We start from the raw sequence: 13,869 nt of genomic DNA, 5'->3' as shown, positions 1-13,869 counted from the left end.
AGTGCAATCAGTAAATTTACTAAATTAATAATGTGCTCCAACGTGTTACTCTGTTTGAAATATAGTCTGTTAAAGGCCTTGGCGTTATTAAAGGCTTTTAGATTCATTATTGTAGGGGCTTGAGTTGGATTTCTAGCGACTGCGACAAACTTCAAGAACGGTTACAGCACGGATCATTAATGCTAACTTTAAACCTGGAATGAAAAACATTTCAAATTGAAGGAACAAAATGTCAAGCGATCAAACGTAGCCTATACAGTATATAGAGCGTTGTTTTATTCCTTTTGATTTGCCGGTGCAGTCCATATTGGCTCTGACGGGCAGAGATGACTAAATGCGGTTGTATAATTTGTCACGTGATGGTTGCGCGAAAATGGACACTCTATAAGCTCACGACACGTCACATTACAACACATTGTGAGCTTGCAGATCTGATGTTTATGGCAAGCAACGTATACATAGGCTACTGTATACATACTGTATGAATCATTACAGTAGCAGTGCCTGACTAATCAGTACTGGCAGAGTACATATGCTTCACTCACAATGTTCCGGCTGGGTGAATGTTGTCTTTCTGATTCGCCAGCTGTGCTGAACGAGACTCTCGCTGTCTGGCATCACTTTAATGGTAAATGACAAATATATAATAAGGATGGACCCGGGCTATAATGCACTACTGTACTGTATATGATTTGTCCTTTTTTTCCTTTTTCTTTTTTTTTCAATTTTCTCTCGGCCTGTCACTTTACTCACTTCCACATGTTGTATGGCAACATTATGTAAAATTATTTAATAATTAAATTAAGTTTAATTTAAAATTCCCCTTGCAGCATATTAATGTAGGCTACTGTATATCTAAAATCACACAAACACTTGATTCTTACACAAAACATCTAAATGTATACCTTAGTATTTTGACGGCAACCATTGTCCAAATAATAAGAAACATTTTAATAGCCTACTTTCCAGATACCGGTATTTAAACAATTTCATTCCCTTTCTTCTCTTGCTCAACGTGTGGTTGTGAGAGATTATTTGTTTTTATATTACTGTAACTTGGATCATAATTTTCAGTTCAGTCTCTTCTTCCAAAAGGTTCATTTTTAAAATAACAACCTTGGTCTTGATTTAAGCAGCAAGCTCTTTTCAACCAATTAGGGAATAAAGCTGTCCCCCCGGGCAAGAACGATCTGCTCTGCTCTGAAAAAGCCTTATGACAGGGGATTTTCATCCTGCACTGAGATTGGGCCTAATTGGAGAGCCTAATTGGTTGCCCAACCAGGTCCTTTTAGATTTTACCGTTGGCGATTCAAAAATAGCAGATCTATACAAGCTACTAGGGATGGGAATTATCGATTAATGCATTAATTGATAGATACGTTTTGATAAGCTTAAAAAAATCTGAGAATCTTCATTTCCCTCAATGTCTAACATAAAAATCTATACTTTGCAGAAAGTATACAAAAGCCGGGCATATTATATTCCTTAATCAAATAGTTATTTGACCATTTGCGATACAGGGCCAGGCAATGGCATCTTTGTATGAGGAATAGAATCACACATCACATGCAAAAGCATTCATTTGATTAGTTATTAACTGTTAAGTTTAATTGACTAATTTATTAACGGTGATTAATAGATTTACTATTAACATCCATATAATATCCCTATAATACAAGCTTGTATGTATGTCTGCTATTTTTTTACATTTGTGAATATGAATGCACAGAGCCTACTGTATATAGGTAGGCCTATAGCATTGGTTCTCAAACAATGTGGGGGTCAAGGACTCCCAAATTGTTGTTTGGCCACGCACTAATGCTCAAAAATAGCAGATGTACAAGCTCGCAGCATGGCACGAAGTGACACATCGTGAGCTTGTACATCTGCTATTCTTGAATAGCCAGCGTATAAATCATGGATTAAGTTGTTGAAATGATGGTGATGCTGTCTGTATAAACCATCCTACTACAGGGACCCCCTGAAAATCCCCAAGGACCCCTGGGGGGCCCCGGACCCCCACCTAGAGTACCACCTTATGTAAGAATGAATTCCCACGATCTGGGATATGGCCCATCTAAGAACAACAGCCTCTCACTCAATGTTAAAATGCAGAGAAATGGAAATCAAATTCAGCATAAATCATTGAGATGAAAGGTCTGCTTGCTTCATTCTTCATTGAAGTAGATTTACATAATTAAAGTCAAATTAACCAAGTAGTATTAACCAAAAAAACAGATTGTTAATATCCTATCTCACCAACAGGAGAGTGATGGAGTCCATAGCATCATCACCTAATTGTCTATGCATTGAGGAGTTCAAGGTGTTCCCATTCAGTATTTGTGGTGTTTGATACGCACAGACTGCAACTGAACTCTTTTCCGTTAATTCAAGCTGATCACATACAGATCATGTACTAACCTAAGCAAGAGGACTAATATTTTTCCTAGTGCAATCATTTTTACAAGTTTAATACTTGAAATAAATAAAATATAAATAATTCCAAAGTGTCTCATGTACAATAAAATAACTGCGCTGATTGACCAGCTGCCATAGGAAAGATAAGGCAGCCAACTCAACATGCTCAAGCTTATCACCATCTCTGTCCTTTCATCGCCCATGGGGTATGCGATAAGATACAAAATAAAAAAACAATAGAGTGGTAGACTAGCTCAGTGAGCAGGGAAACAATCTCATGATTACAAGACATCAAGGAACCTTCATCTGCTGAATCACAGATGCGTTGTGAGCTTGTAGATCTGCTAGATCTTCGAGCACGTGCAGTGAAGCTGTCAAAGTAAAGCATAGAGCATCAATCTGTCGGGCTAGAGTGCGACTGTCTCTAACATGTAATTGTGAAACCTCGATCAGAATCAACAGCACGGATCAAAGAGATAAATCATAATTCTAGATGTAAACAAAGAATGACAGCCCTTTATATCTTCCCCACACAGGCCTGCTCACTGTTGGGACAGATCGAAATGTGCCGTATCCTGAACATCCTGCTGGCTCTCCTCAGCCGCTTCCTGTTTGCCGTGCACGGCATGGTGACGGTGTGGCGGGTGGTGGCTGTCAAGGGCGAGCCTCTCTATTGGCTGCTGCTAACGGGCGTGGCCCTGCTGGGCGTGGAGATGGCCGTCACGCTCAGGTGCACTCGGAACGCCGAGTGGAAATGGTATAACAGAGCATCAGAGTTGTTTTTGGCAGCGATTTTAGTTTTAGTCATATAAGCCTCTTGAATAGTTTTCAGTTAGTTTTAGTCACATTTTAGTCACCTGGAATGTTTTAGTATTAGTCTAGTTTTAGTCGACTAAATATCATGAGATTTTAGTCGACTAAATGTAGTTGATTTAGTCGACTGAAATGTATTTTGGCGGGCCTCGATGCCGTCATAATGACTGTTTTTACATTTGCTGAAAATAGCCGATCTACAAGCTCACAACGTGTCGCAGCGTGACGCGTTGTTTTAGACCTGAGGACGATTCTATACAAATGTCTTCTAAATCCTGACAGTTTTCTGAAAAACTGTCAGTGGTTCTCAAACATTTTCATGTCAAGGACCCCCAGAAATATATGTAATTGGCCGTCGACCCTCATCTCAAAATATGTTGTTCCAGGGACCCCCCCTGAAGCAAATATTTGAGTTTAAAACATTCGCTCTGAAAGAATATACATTCAAAGCTTTACGCCATATTTTCACGAATTTTCAAAAATAGCAGATCTATAAGCTCGTAGCGCAGCACTCGGTGCCGCACTATGAGCTTGTAGAGCTGTTATTTTACAACAGCTAAAGTATAACGTAATGCTTAAAACACCAAAAGGGGTTCCCGTCCAGAATGGGTTAAATCATTTAGGAGTTTCTATGGGCAAGCATGAAGGAAATCATGTCATGACAGTCACATCTAAATGAAACACACCCACAAGTAATGTTATTATTACCGCTGGGAAAGGGGTCTGTTCTGTGACCAAGTAAGGGGTCTCAAGCCTTCTAAAAATGCTCACAGAAAATATCACCAGATATAAAACGGAATATTCACGTCACACTGGCGTTTCCAGCATAGCGTACATGGTCCTCGTATTGACACAAATTCTAAATAGGCTATACATTCTATTCTGGGGGGAAAAGAACACCTTGGTGGATACTTACTTATAGCCATAATAGCTGAGAAAACTTCGTTCAGCATTTCAGGAAGGAGCTGAATCAAAACATGTTTTTTTGAATTGCCATTTCTGCCAAGCAGCAAACTAGCTATAGGCCTTGACTCGTATGTTTTCCATTATCAGTTTTTTCAGAGCTTCGGAATTACAGATGGGTAGGCAGAAGCATTTGAAAGCATGTCTATTATGATGTCAAGGCTGGTCATGTTTGTAGCGGAATGTCCATCAGGGAAACAGCTGTTTCAATGAGTAGCCTTCATAGGAACCAAATGGCTCCTGAGCAATATATGTGGCCCCTATAGGCTGTATAGCGTGAGGCAGCTTGAGTTCGCCCCCTGGACATGACGCTATAGTATGTCACAGGGACTTGCCCCCAATCCAACCCTTGATGCTGTGTGCCAAGCATGGAGGCATTGCGTACCATTTTTATAGTCTTTGGAGAGGGGATTGAAGTTGAACCCCCGAGCTCCAAATCTCAAGGCGGACACTGAGTTTAACCACAGGGGGGAAGATCCTCAGTATTAATCCAACTCTGATGTGGTTACATTACATTACATATATTACACTCTCAGAGTTATACCAATGAATACATTACAATTTAGGCATTTAGCAGACGCTCTTAATCCAGAGCGATTTACATTAAGCAAGAACATACATAAAAAGTAGCTATTATGACGTAATCTAGAATATTTTGGAACTACCTGTATGCATGTATACTTAAAAATGCTATAAGTCAACATAAAATGCTATCTAAGTCTGCATAAAAATGTCGGGGCTAGGGCAAGTGTTACGGGCCATGATGGAGTCTGAAGAGGTGGGTTTTCAGACTACGGCGGAAGGTTGGGAGTGAGGCTGCAGTTCTGATTGCAATGGGAAGTGCATTTCATAGTTTTGGAGCCAGAAGGGAGAAGAGTTTGGGACGTGTGGAGCGTTGTCCCGGCGTTTTTAGTGAAAGTACTTCCAGCTTCCCTGCGTTGGTTGATCTGAGTGCGCGGGAGGGTTTGTAGGGTTCGATCAGACTTTCAAGATATGGGGAAGCCATACCTTTGGTTGCTTTGAATGCCAGCATCAGAGTTTTGTATTCTGTGTGGGCAGCAACCGGGAGCCAATGGAGGGAGCGGAGAAGGGGGGAGACATGTGAGAATTTTGGCTGGTTGAAGACCAAGCGAGCTGCAGCATTTTGGATCAGTTGGATAGGCTTAAAGGTAGAGTAAGTGATTTCACTCAAAAAACCTTAGGTTTCGTTTTTGGCTGTGGGACCTAAGCCTTCGTCCAATCAGGATAGAGAGTAAAAAACGAAACCTAAGGTTTTTTGACCCCCAGGGGTTAACTGGGGACAGGGAGGAACTCCTTATATGGTCAGCACACTCTATAGTAGAGAGGATTATCACAACAAAACAAAAAAATAAGTGATATTTGAATTAAGTGAAATCACTTACTCTACCTTTAAGTACGCATACTGGTAGGCCAGTAAGGAGGGAGTTACAATAGTCAAGTTTTGACAAGACTGTTGTCTGTATTAGGAGCTGGGTTGACGTGTGTGAGGAATGGTCTAATTCGTCGTATGTTATACATTAAAGGGCCACTTCACCCCTTTTGCAACCAGATCTTATTTTAGTTACCGGTATGTTTGGGAAACAATAAACACTTTCCTGGGGTTTTTATGTGGGTAATATGTGTTTTTAGACATTTTAGTATTTCAAAGTATCGTAATGCTTTGGTGCACTGCTCCTCCTTGTGGATAGGGGGAGGGCTGTCTTACTGAGACAACATGTAGTCCAGGAAGTAAGTGAGGCCAGTGTCCATGACATCATGGACACTTGGAAATACTAAAACTTCTAAAAACACTTAGACACAGGGAAGTGTTTCTTGTCTCCCAAACATCATTAAAATAAGATCTGGTTGCAAAAGGGGTGAAGTGTCCCTTTAACACTGATACTTTTCTGTATACACTGTGAGACGCACACCCTCCAAGGCATAACTCATTTTCAGCTATATTAAAAACGTGTGACAAGAAGACTGAGGTAATTCAAAGCAAAATGTAACAATAATTTGACAACACAGATGAGCTTGTTCAATTAATGGTTCCCTCTCCTGTCCCTCTCCTGTCCCTATATGGGATGAATGAAAAATTGTTGCTGGGCTGACAGATAAAAAAAATAAAGGAAAATAAGACAGAAACCAACCAACAAGAGCGAGTCACGCTGTTGTCTCATAAACATGGCTGGCGAAGGAAGGATTGAGGAGTAGCAGTCCTCCACGTAAACATTTTTTGCGAGGCAAGTAAATAACTTCTGACCTTGTAAGTTGTAACGGGAAGAGCAATTTACAACTGCCCGTCCAAGATGGTGAGAGGCAGATTCTGTGTGAGCTGTGAGGCGCTTTATGTTCTCAGCCAAAGAAAAACATCTCTCTCTCTCTCCCGCCTCCCTCTCCCCATCAACACCAAAGCTAGTCCTTTGAAATGTTATTGCGCTCTATGTCTCTCTGTCTGCTTACGTTGCACCATATCGCCTCCGTTACATCTCTCTCTCTTTGTCTCTCTGTCTGTCTGAGTCTCATCCTTTCTTGGAGGAAATACCTACTGGCTCTAGTATTTTTTTAATATTATTTGTAACAGCCAGGTCCGTGATATTTCTGCCCCTGGGACGTTTAGAGGAATAAACATGAACTGAGGTCAACCGTCATTACATATACTTCAAAAAGGTACAGCAGTGTGACGCCAGAGCTCATTCGGAAAGCAACGGTTCCTCTGTCAGAATCATTTGGTTGCGGCTTGGCCTGCCTCACTCACACATGCAGGGAGCATTTTGACACAAGCCTTTTTCATCTCTCTCCCTCTCTCTCTCTCTATCTCTCTCTCTCTCTCTCTTTCCCTCCCTCTCCCTCTCCGAGTCTTTACTTTGAAGTTCTCTCTTCATGGAGAAGGCTTTGCGCTGTCAAGAGGGATTTGCATATATGATGAGAATAATTGCCTGTCTGAAATACGATGCTTATTTTGGAAAAAGTTAAATAAAATAAAAGCATGCATAGGCTATACGGTACACACACACACACACACACACACACACACACACACAGTATATTTAGCTTCTTTCTTCTTTAATGATTATGGGGGGGGGGGGGGGGGGGGGGGTGAACTCACCATTTGCACAACTCTCTCTCTCTCCCCCCTTTGGGTGTCTTCTTTTAGGTTCTCCCCCATGGTGTTCCTCTACCTCAGCACAGTCATCCCCTCCATTTGGTTTCTGGAGCTGAGCCTGCTGCAGTCCAAGCTGCCCGTCAACGTCTCCTCGGGTCCCGAGCTGCACCTGCTGGCTCACATCCCCATCGCAGCGGTGGGTGTCACCACTGCCTCCCCCATGCACGCTGGCCGATGCCAGCCCACCGCCTCACACTGCCTCCCCCCATACACGGCACGCTGCGTCCCCCCATGCACGGCACGCTGGCCGCCATCCCACCGCCTCCCTCTGCCTCATAGACTGTAAAAAATATGGACAAAGCGTTCCGCGGGTCTAACGTGAACGTAAAATGAAGCCTGTCAGTCCTTGCAATGGAAGTCGCCATCTTTCTAGATCTGTTTTGGCCCAGTTCAGGCCAGCTGGCCCATTGGCTGGCCCAGACAACGAGGCGGGACTTCCCCCTTCTTCTTCGTTGGTTTTTATTTTGACTCGAGTGGGTGGGGGATCCCGTTCATAGACTGTAACGGTAGCCACGCCCCTCAGAACATGCGCGACTTTATGGTCTAGTGACTGGAAGCAAAAAGTATTCATGACCATGTTTATTAAAGTAATACAGTCTAGGTGAAGTTGGGCCCAAATACATGGACTTCTATGGGGCTATGGGTTTTTTTGAGCCCAATGAGAGCGCCACAACAGGCCATTATATGAACTTTCATTTCCTTAGTGGCTTCACAAAATATCCGTCTGACTGCCCCCTGGCTCTGCCTCCCCCCATGCACGGCACGCTGGCCGCCACCCCACCGCCTCCCTCTGCCTCCCCCCATGCACGGCACGCTGGCCGCCGCCACCCCACCGCCTCACACTGCCTCCCCCCATGCACGGCACGCTGGCCGCCGCCACCCCACCGCCTCACACTGCCTCCCCCATGCACGGCACGCTGGCCGCCACCCCACCGCCTCACACTGCCTCCCCCATGCACGGCACGCTGGCCGCTGCCACCCCGCCACGCTTATACCTGAGGAGAGATAAAAGTCTTTAATCTGGCAAAAGGGGCGAAAGATAATGTGTTTCTTGCAGGAAGTGTATAATGCCCTGAGATGAAGTCCAGATAGACACTGTGCTCCCAAAAAAAACGAGAAAAACAAAAACGCTGTGCTCGCTCAGATCTTGTACCTCGTGGGTGGTTTTAGTGCTGTTGCTTTCATGTGGGATTTGGCCGGGGTTTGTTTTGGCCCTCGTGGCTGTGCGCTTTGTGCTGGGTGACAGCCATTGAATCTAGATGATGTAGATGACGCATACAGACAGTAGTCAGGATAACATGAAATGCCACATAATCACTCCTTTCACCAGTTAAACATTTTGTTTTCTAATTTATGGAATTTCTTAGATTTTTATTTGATTTCTTCATCAAAATTACTGAAGAAAAACCAAATTTGTTATTAATTCATGAAAAGTCTTGCTTTTCTCACTGTTCTCACAGTGGGGTCCGGGGACCCCCAGGGGTACTTGAGGGATTTCCAGAGGGTCCCCAGCTAAATGATAGATAGTTAGGAACCAAATTGACCTTTATGGGTCTGTATAACTCAGAGAGATACAAATAGGACCAGGTCCATTTGGTTCCATTTGTACACTCTCACAGTTAAATGTGCATTGATTTTACAATATGAATTGGTTATTATTGTTATAATGGAAGAATCACTGCTATAGAGCCGTAAAAATCTCCTCTCATGCATGGGGGTCCCTGGCATATCCTTTCAAATGGTGGTCAGCTGATGATTGTCAATTTGAGATTCCTTGACGTGAACAAGTTTGAGAACCACTGCTCTACACAATGTGTCTTCCACCTACTAGGGAATGGGCGAGTTAGACCCAGAGAACTGGGCGGCGGGCCTGGAGCAGACCATGCTCATTGTGCTGGTGTTGGGCCGATGGCTGATGCCCAAGGGGGACATGTCCCGCGACCAGCTGTCCCAGCTGCTCATGGTCTACGTGGGCCTGGGAGCAGACATCCTCGACATCTTCGACACCTTCAAGGCAAGGTTATTATTATGGTTATACGGAAAAACTAGAATTTACATTTCCAAAAACATTTTCGTTAACCGAACTAAATAAAAAACAGAAAAGGGAAAGAAAAACGATAACTAACTGAAACTGTATTGTGCATTTACAAAACTAAGTAAAACAAACTGAAAAATAAATAAATAATTATATACCAGTAAGACGCCTGGGGGCGTGCACTGGCTACATATGGAGCGTATCTTGAGTGTACAGGGTGTGATGAGGTCAGATCAAGATATGGAAGTAGAGGTCAGCTATATAGGAGATCTAAAGGTGGCAGCGGGGGCAGTGTATTGTATATACAGGGTTTGATGAGGGCCCAGGTATAAGGGCCAGGCCTTACTTTTCGGGCCTAAAACTATAATGAAAAATCCAAAACTATTATAACCTTTGTTTTCAAGGAGCCCGAGGTGAAAACCAACCGCGTGGTGATCATCGTGGGCTTGGCGCTCTTCTCCTGGGCCCTCATGCAGTTTCCCCTGGTGCTGACGCAGACCAGGCCCTCCAAAGGCCAACACCACCAGCCTGGCACCACCACCCCACGTCAAGAAGAACCATCTCCTACCCATGTGGGGAACCAGAGAGCCTCCTGCTGCTCCAGCGAGGTGTGGAGCTTGTATTTTATATTTTTATTTATTTATTTTTCTCTAAAAAAAAGACAGAAAAAAAGAGCATAAACAAAGACAAAAAAAGAGAGAGCGAGAACAGGGCATGATTTAAAAACAATGAGTCATTAGAATAAGTTACACTTCTAGAGAGTATATGGAAAGTGGAGGGCATACAAGATACAAATACACATAAGGAAGGCCCTTTTCTGTGTCTTAAGTACCAGGTCTTACGACTTAACCCAGAGGTGTTGCCAATGCTGTTTGGCCACTCAAAATAGCTAGTGTTAAGTGAAGTCATAAGACCTGGTACTTCAGACACGCATAATACTGAGTAGGTTTTGAGCAAGGCAATCTAAGAATGGCTGCAAAATAACATAGAATTTCTTGAATTGTCCATGATAAGGAGTTTTCTCGTTAAGACAGTTCAGATATCCAAGTCTTGAAGTGAGCTGCTTTCCAAAGTCTTAAGGCCTATTCATAGTCCAGTTTTCGGTGCAGAGGTGACCACCTGGTTAGTAAAAACAGAGAGATGTGTTGTGTGAGCAGTGACCATCGCGGCGTGACGTCATGTTGTAGTTTTCAGGTGGTCACCTCTTCACCGAAAACTGGACTATTGTTGGGTTCACACGGGCAGACGCAATGACGCAGTCTACCATTCACTTGGCAGCGACATGGCGTCTTTGCGTTTCATATCTGCCCGTGTGAACGCACCATAAGAATAGACCTTTAGAATATTTATTTATTTTTTGCAACTATACCAGGTGTGGAGCTTGCTGCTGACGGTGGGGCTGCAGGACGGGCCGTTCCTCGTGTACCGCCTGTACCTGCTGGTGGAGGAGCGGGTGCTCAACCAGCTGATGATCTTCTTCACCTGCAAGAACATCCTGGTCGTCCTGCTGGAGCTCTACCGGATATTCGTGGTGCAGTGCGAGCAGCGCCAGCCTGGGGCGGTGGTGGCGGCGGCGGGGCGGGGCGCGGAGCGGTGGGCGCGCTACACGCCGCCACTGGCGCCCTCATCGTGGTGTCGAATCTGGGAGGCCAAGAAAGGGAAGGAAGAAGAAGCAGAGGCGGCGGCGGATGATGACGCGGTCAGTGGTCAACAACACGCGGCGGCGGACCAGGACCACCGGAGCCGTCACGCGGAGATATAGGGCGTGGGCGAGAGTGACGGCGAGAGAGAGAGATTAGAGCCGTCGCTCGGCGTGGAGAGACTGAAAATGCCATAAGGCAAGGACTCGCACCCTCGGGGGGGGGGGGCGCGAGTCCCCCGAGGGGAGAACACTCTTACCGAGAGAGAACACTCGTACACATCTCGCGTCTCCAGTGATGGAAAGTAACGAAGTGCAATTACTTAAAGGTCCGCTGACACGCCCCGAAATTAATATGGGTGGTACAGCACATCACGTGGTCTGACTGAAAACAGTTTGAAACAGTTTGAAACGGGGCTACGGCGCTAGCAACAAGTGGCTATAGGTCAGGCTAGCGTTTTTGACGGTACATTTAGCGTCATATTGGCTATAAATGTAATTGAAAAAAAAATATTTTATCGCCAGAAATGCTTAGTTTGAATGCAATTGAGGTTGGCGTGGGGTTTTTTAGGGGAACTGCAGCACAAGCGCAAATGTTGGACTCTAGTCCCATGTTCCCCCGGTCGCCAACACCCCTGTCTGCCCGCTCTGAGACCTCTCAGCCCCGCAGCGCGACAGTCGCGACTACGGACGGTCTGCTGTTGTCTGGCCACTGTGAGATCAGCCCCGCAGCGCGACTACTGTTCTTTTCCCCTCTCAGCCGCAGGCTGACATGTACACCCTCGCTCTCACTCTGTAATACCGTAGTTAGAACAACATTGTTCAAGTGAACTATAGTGTGTTTATGTTTGTATTCATTGTAATAATAAATATCGCTATGCCGAGGCATAGTCTTGCGGACGAGATCATGAGCCTCTACGGGGGACTGGGCATGTGTGTACACACACACACACACACACACACACACACACACACACATGCAATGGCACGGAATCTGCCTCGAGCGTCTTTAGCTCTCTTCCCCGCTGTCATGCACTATAGCCACGGCTAAAAGTTGTGTGTGTGTGTGTGTGTGTGTGTGTGCGTACACACATGCCCAGTTCAATGCGGGGACCTGACCAGAGACTATACGTCCGTCCGTCCGTCCCCCGTGTGTGTGCAGCCTGCATCTGAGACGGGCTAGACTGTATGTTGTCATGCGGAGCGACGCGGCGATAAATAAAATAATCATAGCGATATTGATTATTACAATGAACAAGCATAAACACACAGTTCACCTGAACAATGTTGGGAAAAAATATATTTTTTAATGAGACTTTCACCCAGTATTCAAGCTAAATGTGACACCAAAATAGTAGCATAAGTTGCTATGCTACCACGGCCACCAAGCCCGGCGAGCCCGCATAGAAGTCGTTGGGGAAAGCCCCTCGCCACTCTGACGTCAGAATCATGATAGCATTGTTTGATAGCAATTCTTAGCTCCCGAGGGGCGTGTCAGCGGGCCTTTAAGTGTTTGTACTTTTACATGAGTATTTCCAATTTACAATACTTTTACTTCTGATCCACTACATTTATTTGGAAACTTTAGTTAGGCCTACTATGTAGATTGATTATTATTACAAAACATATACATTAACCACTTCAACCGAATCAACCCTATATTCAGTATTATACCGGTAGGCTATACATTTCAAATAGCTATTTTCAAAAGATTTGAAAACTTGAAATGGGACATTTTGGCATGATGAGTAAAATGGTAAAAGGAAAATGGTGCAATACATAGCGCTTTTATCCACAGAGTACTTTTGGTAGCCTAAGCCTACTATAAAGTAGGCCTACAATTTGATGTTGTTTTACAGACTGTTTCTATATTGCAGTATTGATACTTTTACTTAAGTAAAGAATATGAGTGAATACTTTTCCCACCACTGTCCATCTCTCTCACCACTATACACAGCCCAGTTCCGTCGTCTATGTGGTTCCCAAAGTGGGGTCCGGGGACCCCCAGGGGTCCTTGAGGAAGTTCCAGGGGGTCCCCATGCAGCTAAATGATAGTTTGGAACCAATTGGAACCTTAAGGGTCTGTAATTCTGAGAGTGTACAAATGGAACCAAATGAACCCTAACGGGTCCATTTGGCTCCATTTGTACACTCTCAAATTAACATATACATTATTTTATTTATTTTATTATTATTAATTTATTAATGTATTAATATAAATTGGGTGTCCCAGAGATATTTAACAGGTTGAGAATCTCTGCAAGAGCCGTAAAAATCTTCTCTTATGGGGGTGTCCCTGGCATATATTTTCAAATGGGGGTCTGCGGGCCAGTTAGTGTCAATTTGGGGGTCCTTGACATGAAAAGGTTTGGGAACGACTGGTCTACACATATATCGTTTCAGCTCTGTCTGGAGGCTTGTCTCCTCCAAATAGACCACAGGGCAGGAAAAAACCCTATTCAGAGAGACTGCATTTATGCAATGCCTTTGAAGGAAAATAAACCCAGGCTCAGGTTCAAACAAGGTTTAGGCCTATAATGGTGGATGGATTTCTGTTAATTGGAAGTGCATACATAACACAAAGGTTCAATCTAACTAGTGGCACTGCTGAATACGTACTGAAGACAAGAATAGTCACACAAATATAACCTACTACTGCAATATTAACATGCACATATAGGCTATTGCCTACCCTATAAATACCATGTATTATTTTAAAGAAAATCAACCATGGCTGTCTTTTCTGTGGCTGCCATGAGATGGCAATGTTGCCAAGTCAACCAAGGCAGGCCAGAATGTTTATATTTGATTAGGCATGCATGCCAGTTATAGAGA

General features: G+C 44.2%; 1 protein-coding gene across 1 annotated transcript; it reads left to right on the top strand.

Annotated features, from left to right (window-relative positions):
* Nucleotides 1-2,981: 2,981 nt before the first annotated feature.
* Nucleotides 2,982-11,157, top strand: LOC308315066 (transmembrane protein 26; the record flags this gene model as incomplete). The annotated part of the gene is made up of 5 exons (XM_080762894.1): nt 2,982-3,175; nt 7,352-7,496; nt 9,192-9,374; nt 9,800-10,003; nt 10,768-11,157. 5 exons carry the CDS (start codon nt 2,982-2,984, stop codon nt 11,155-11,157), a joined length of 1,116 nt encoding a protein of 371 aa, XP_080619020.1.
* Between the last annotated feature and the right edge of the window lie 2,712 nt (nt 11,158-13,869).

This window comes from Protomyctophum bolini (genome assembly GCF_963924005.1).
Source record: "Protomyctophum bolini genome assembly, chromosome: 5".
NCBI classification, from domain to species: Eukaryota; Metazoa; Chordata; class Actinopteri; order Myctophiformes; family Myctophidae; genus Protomyctophum; species Protomyctophum bolini.
This window is presented reverse-complemented; position numbering and strand designations above follow the sequence as displayed.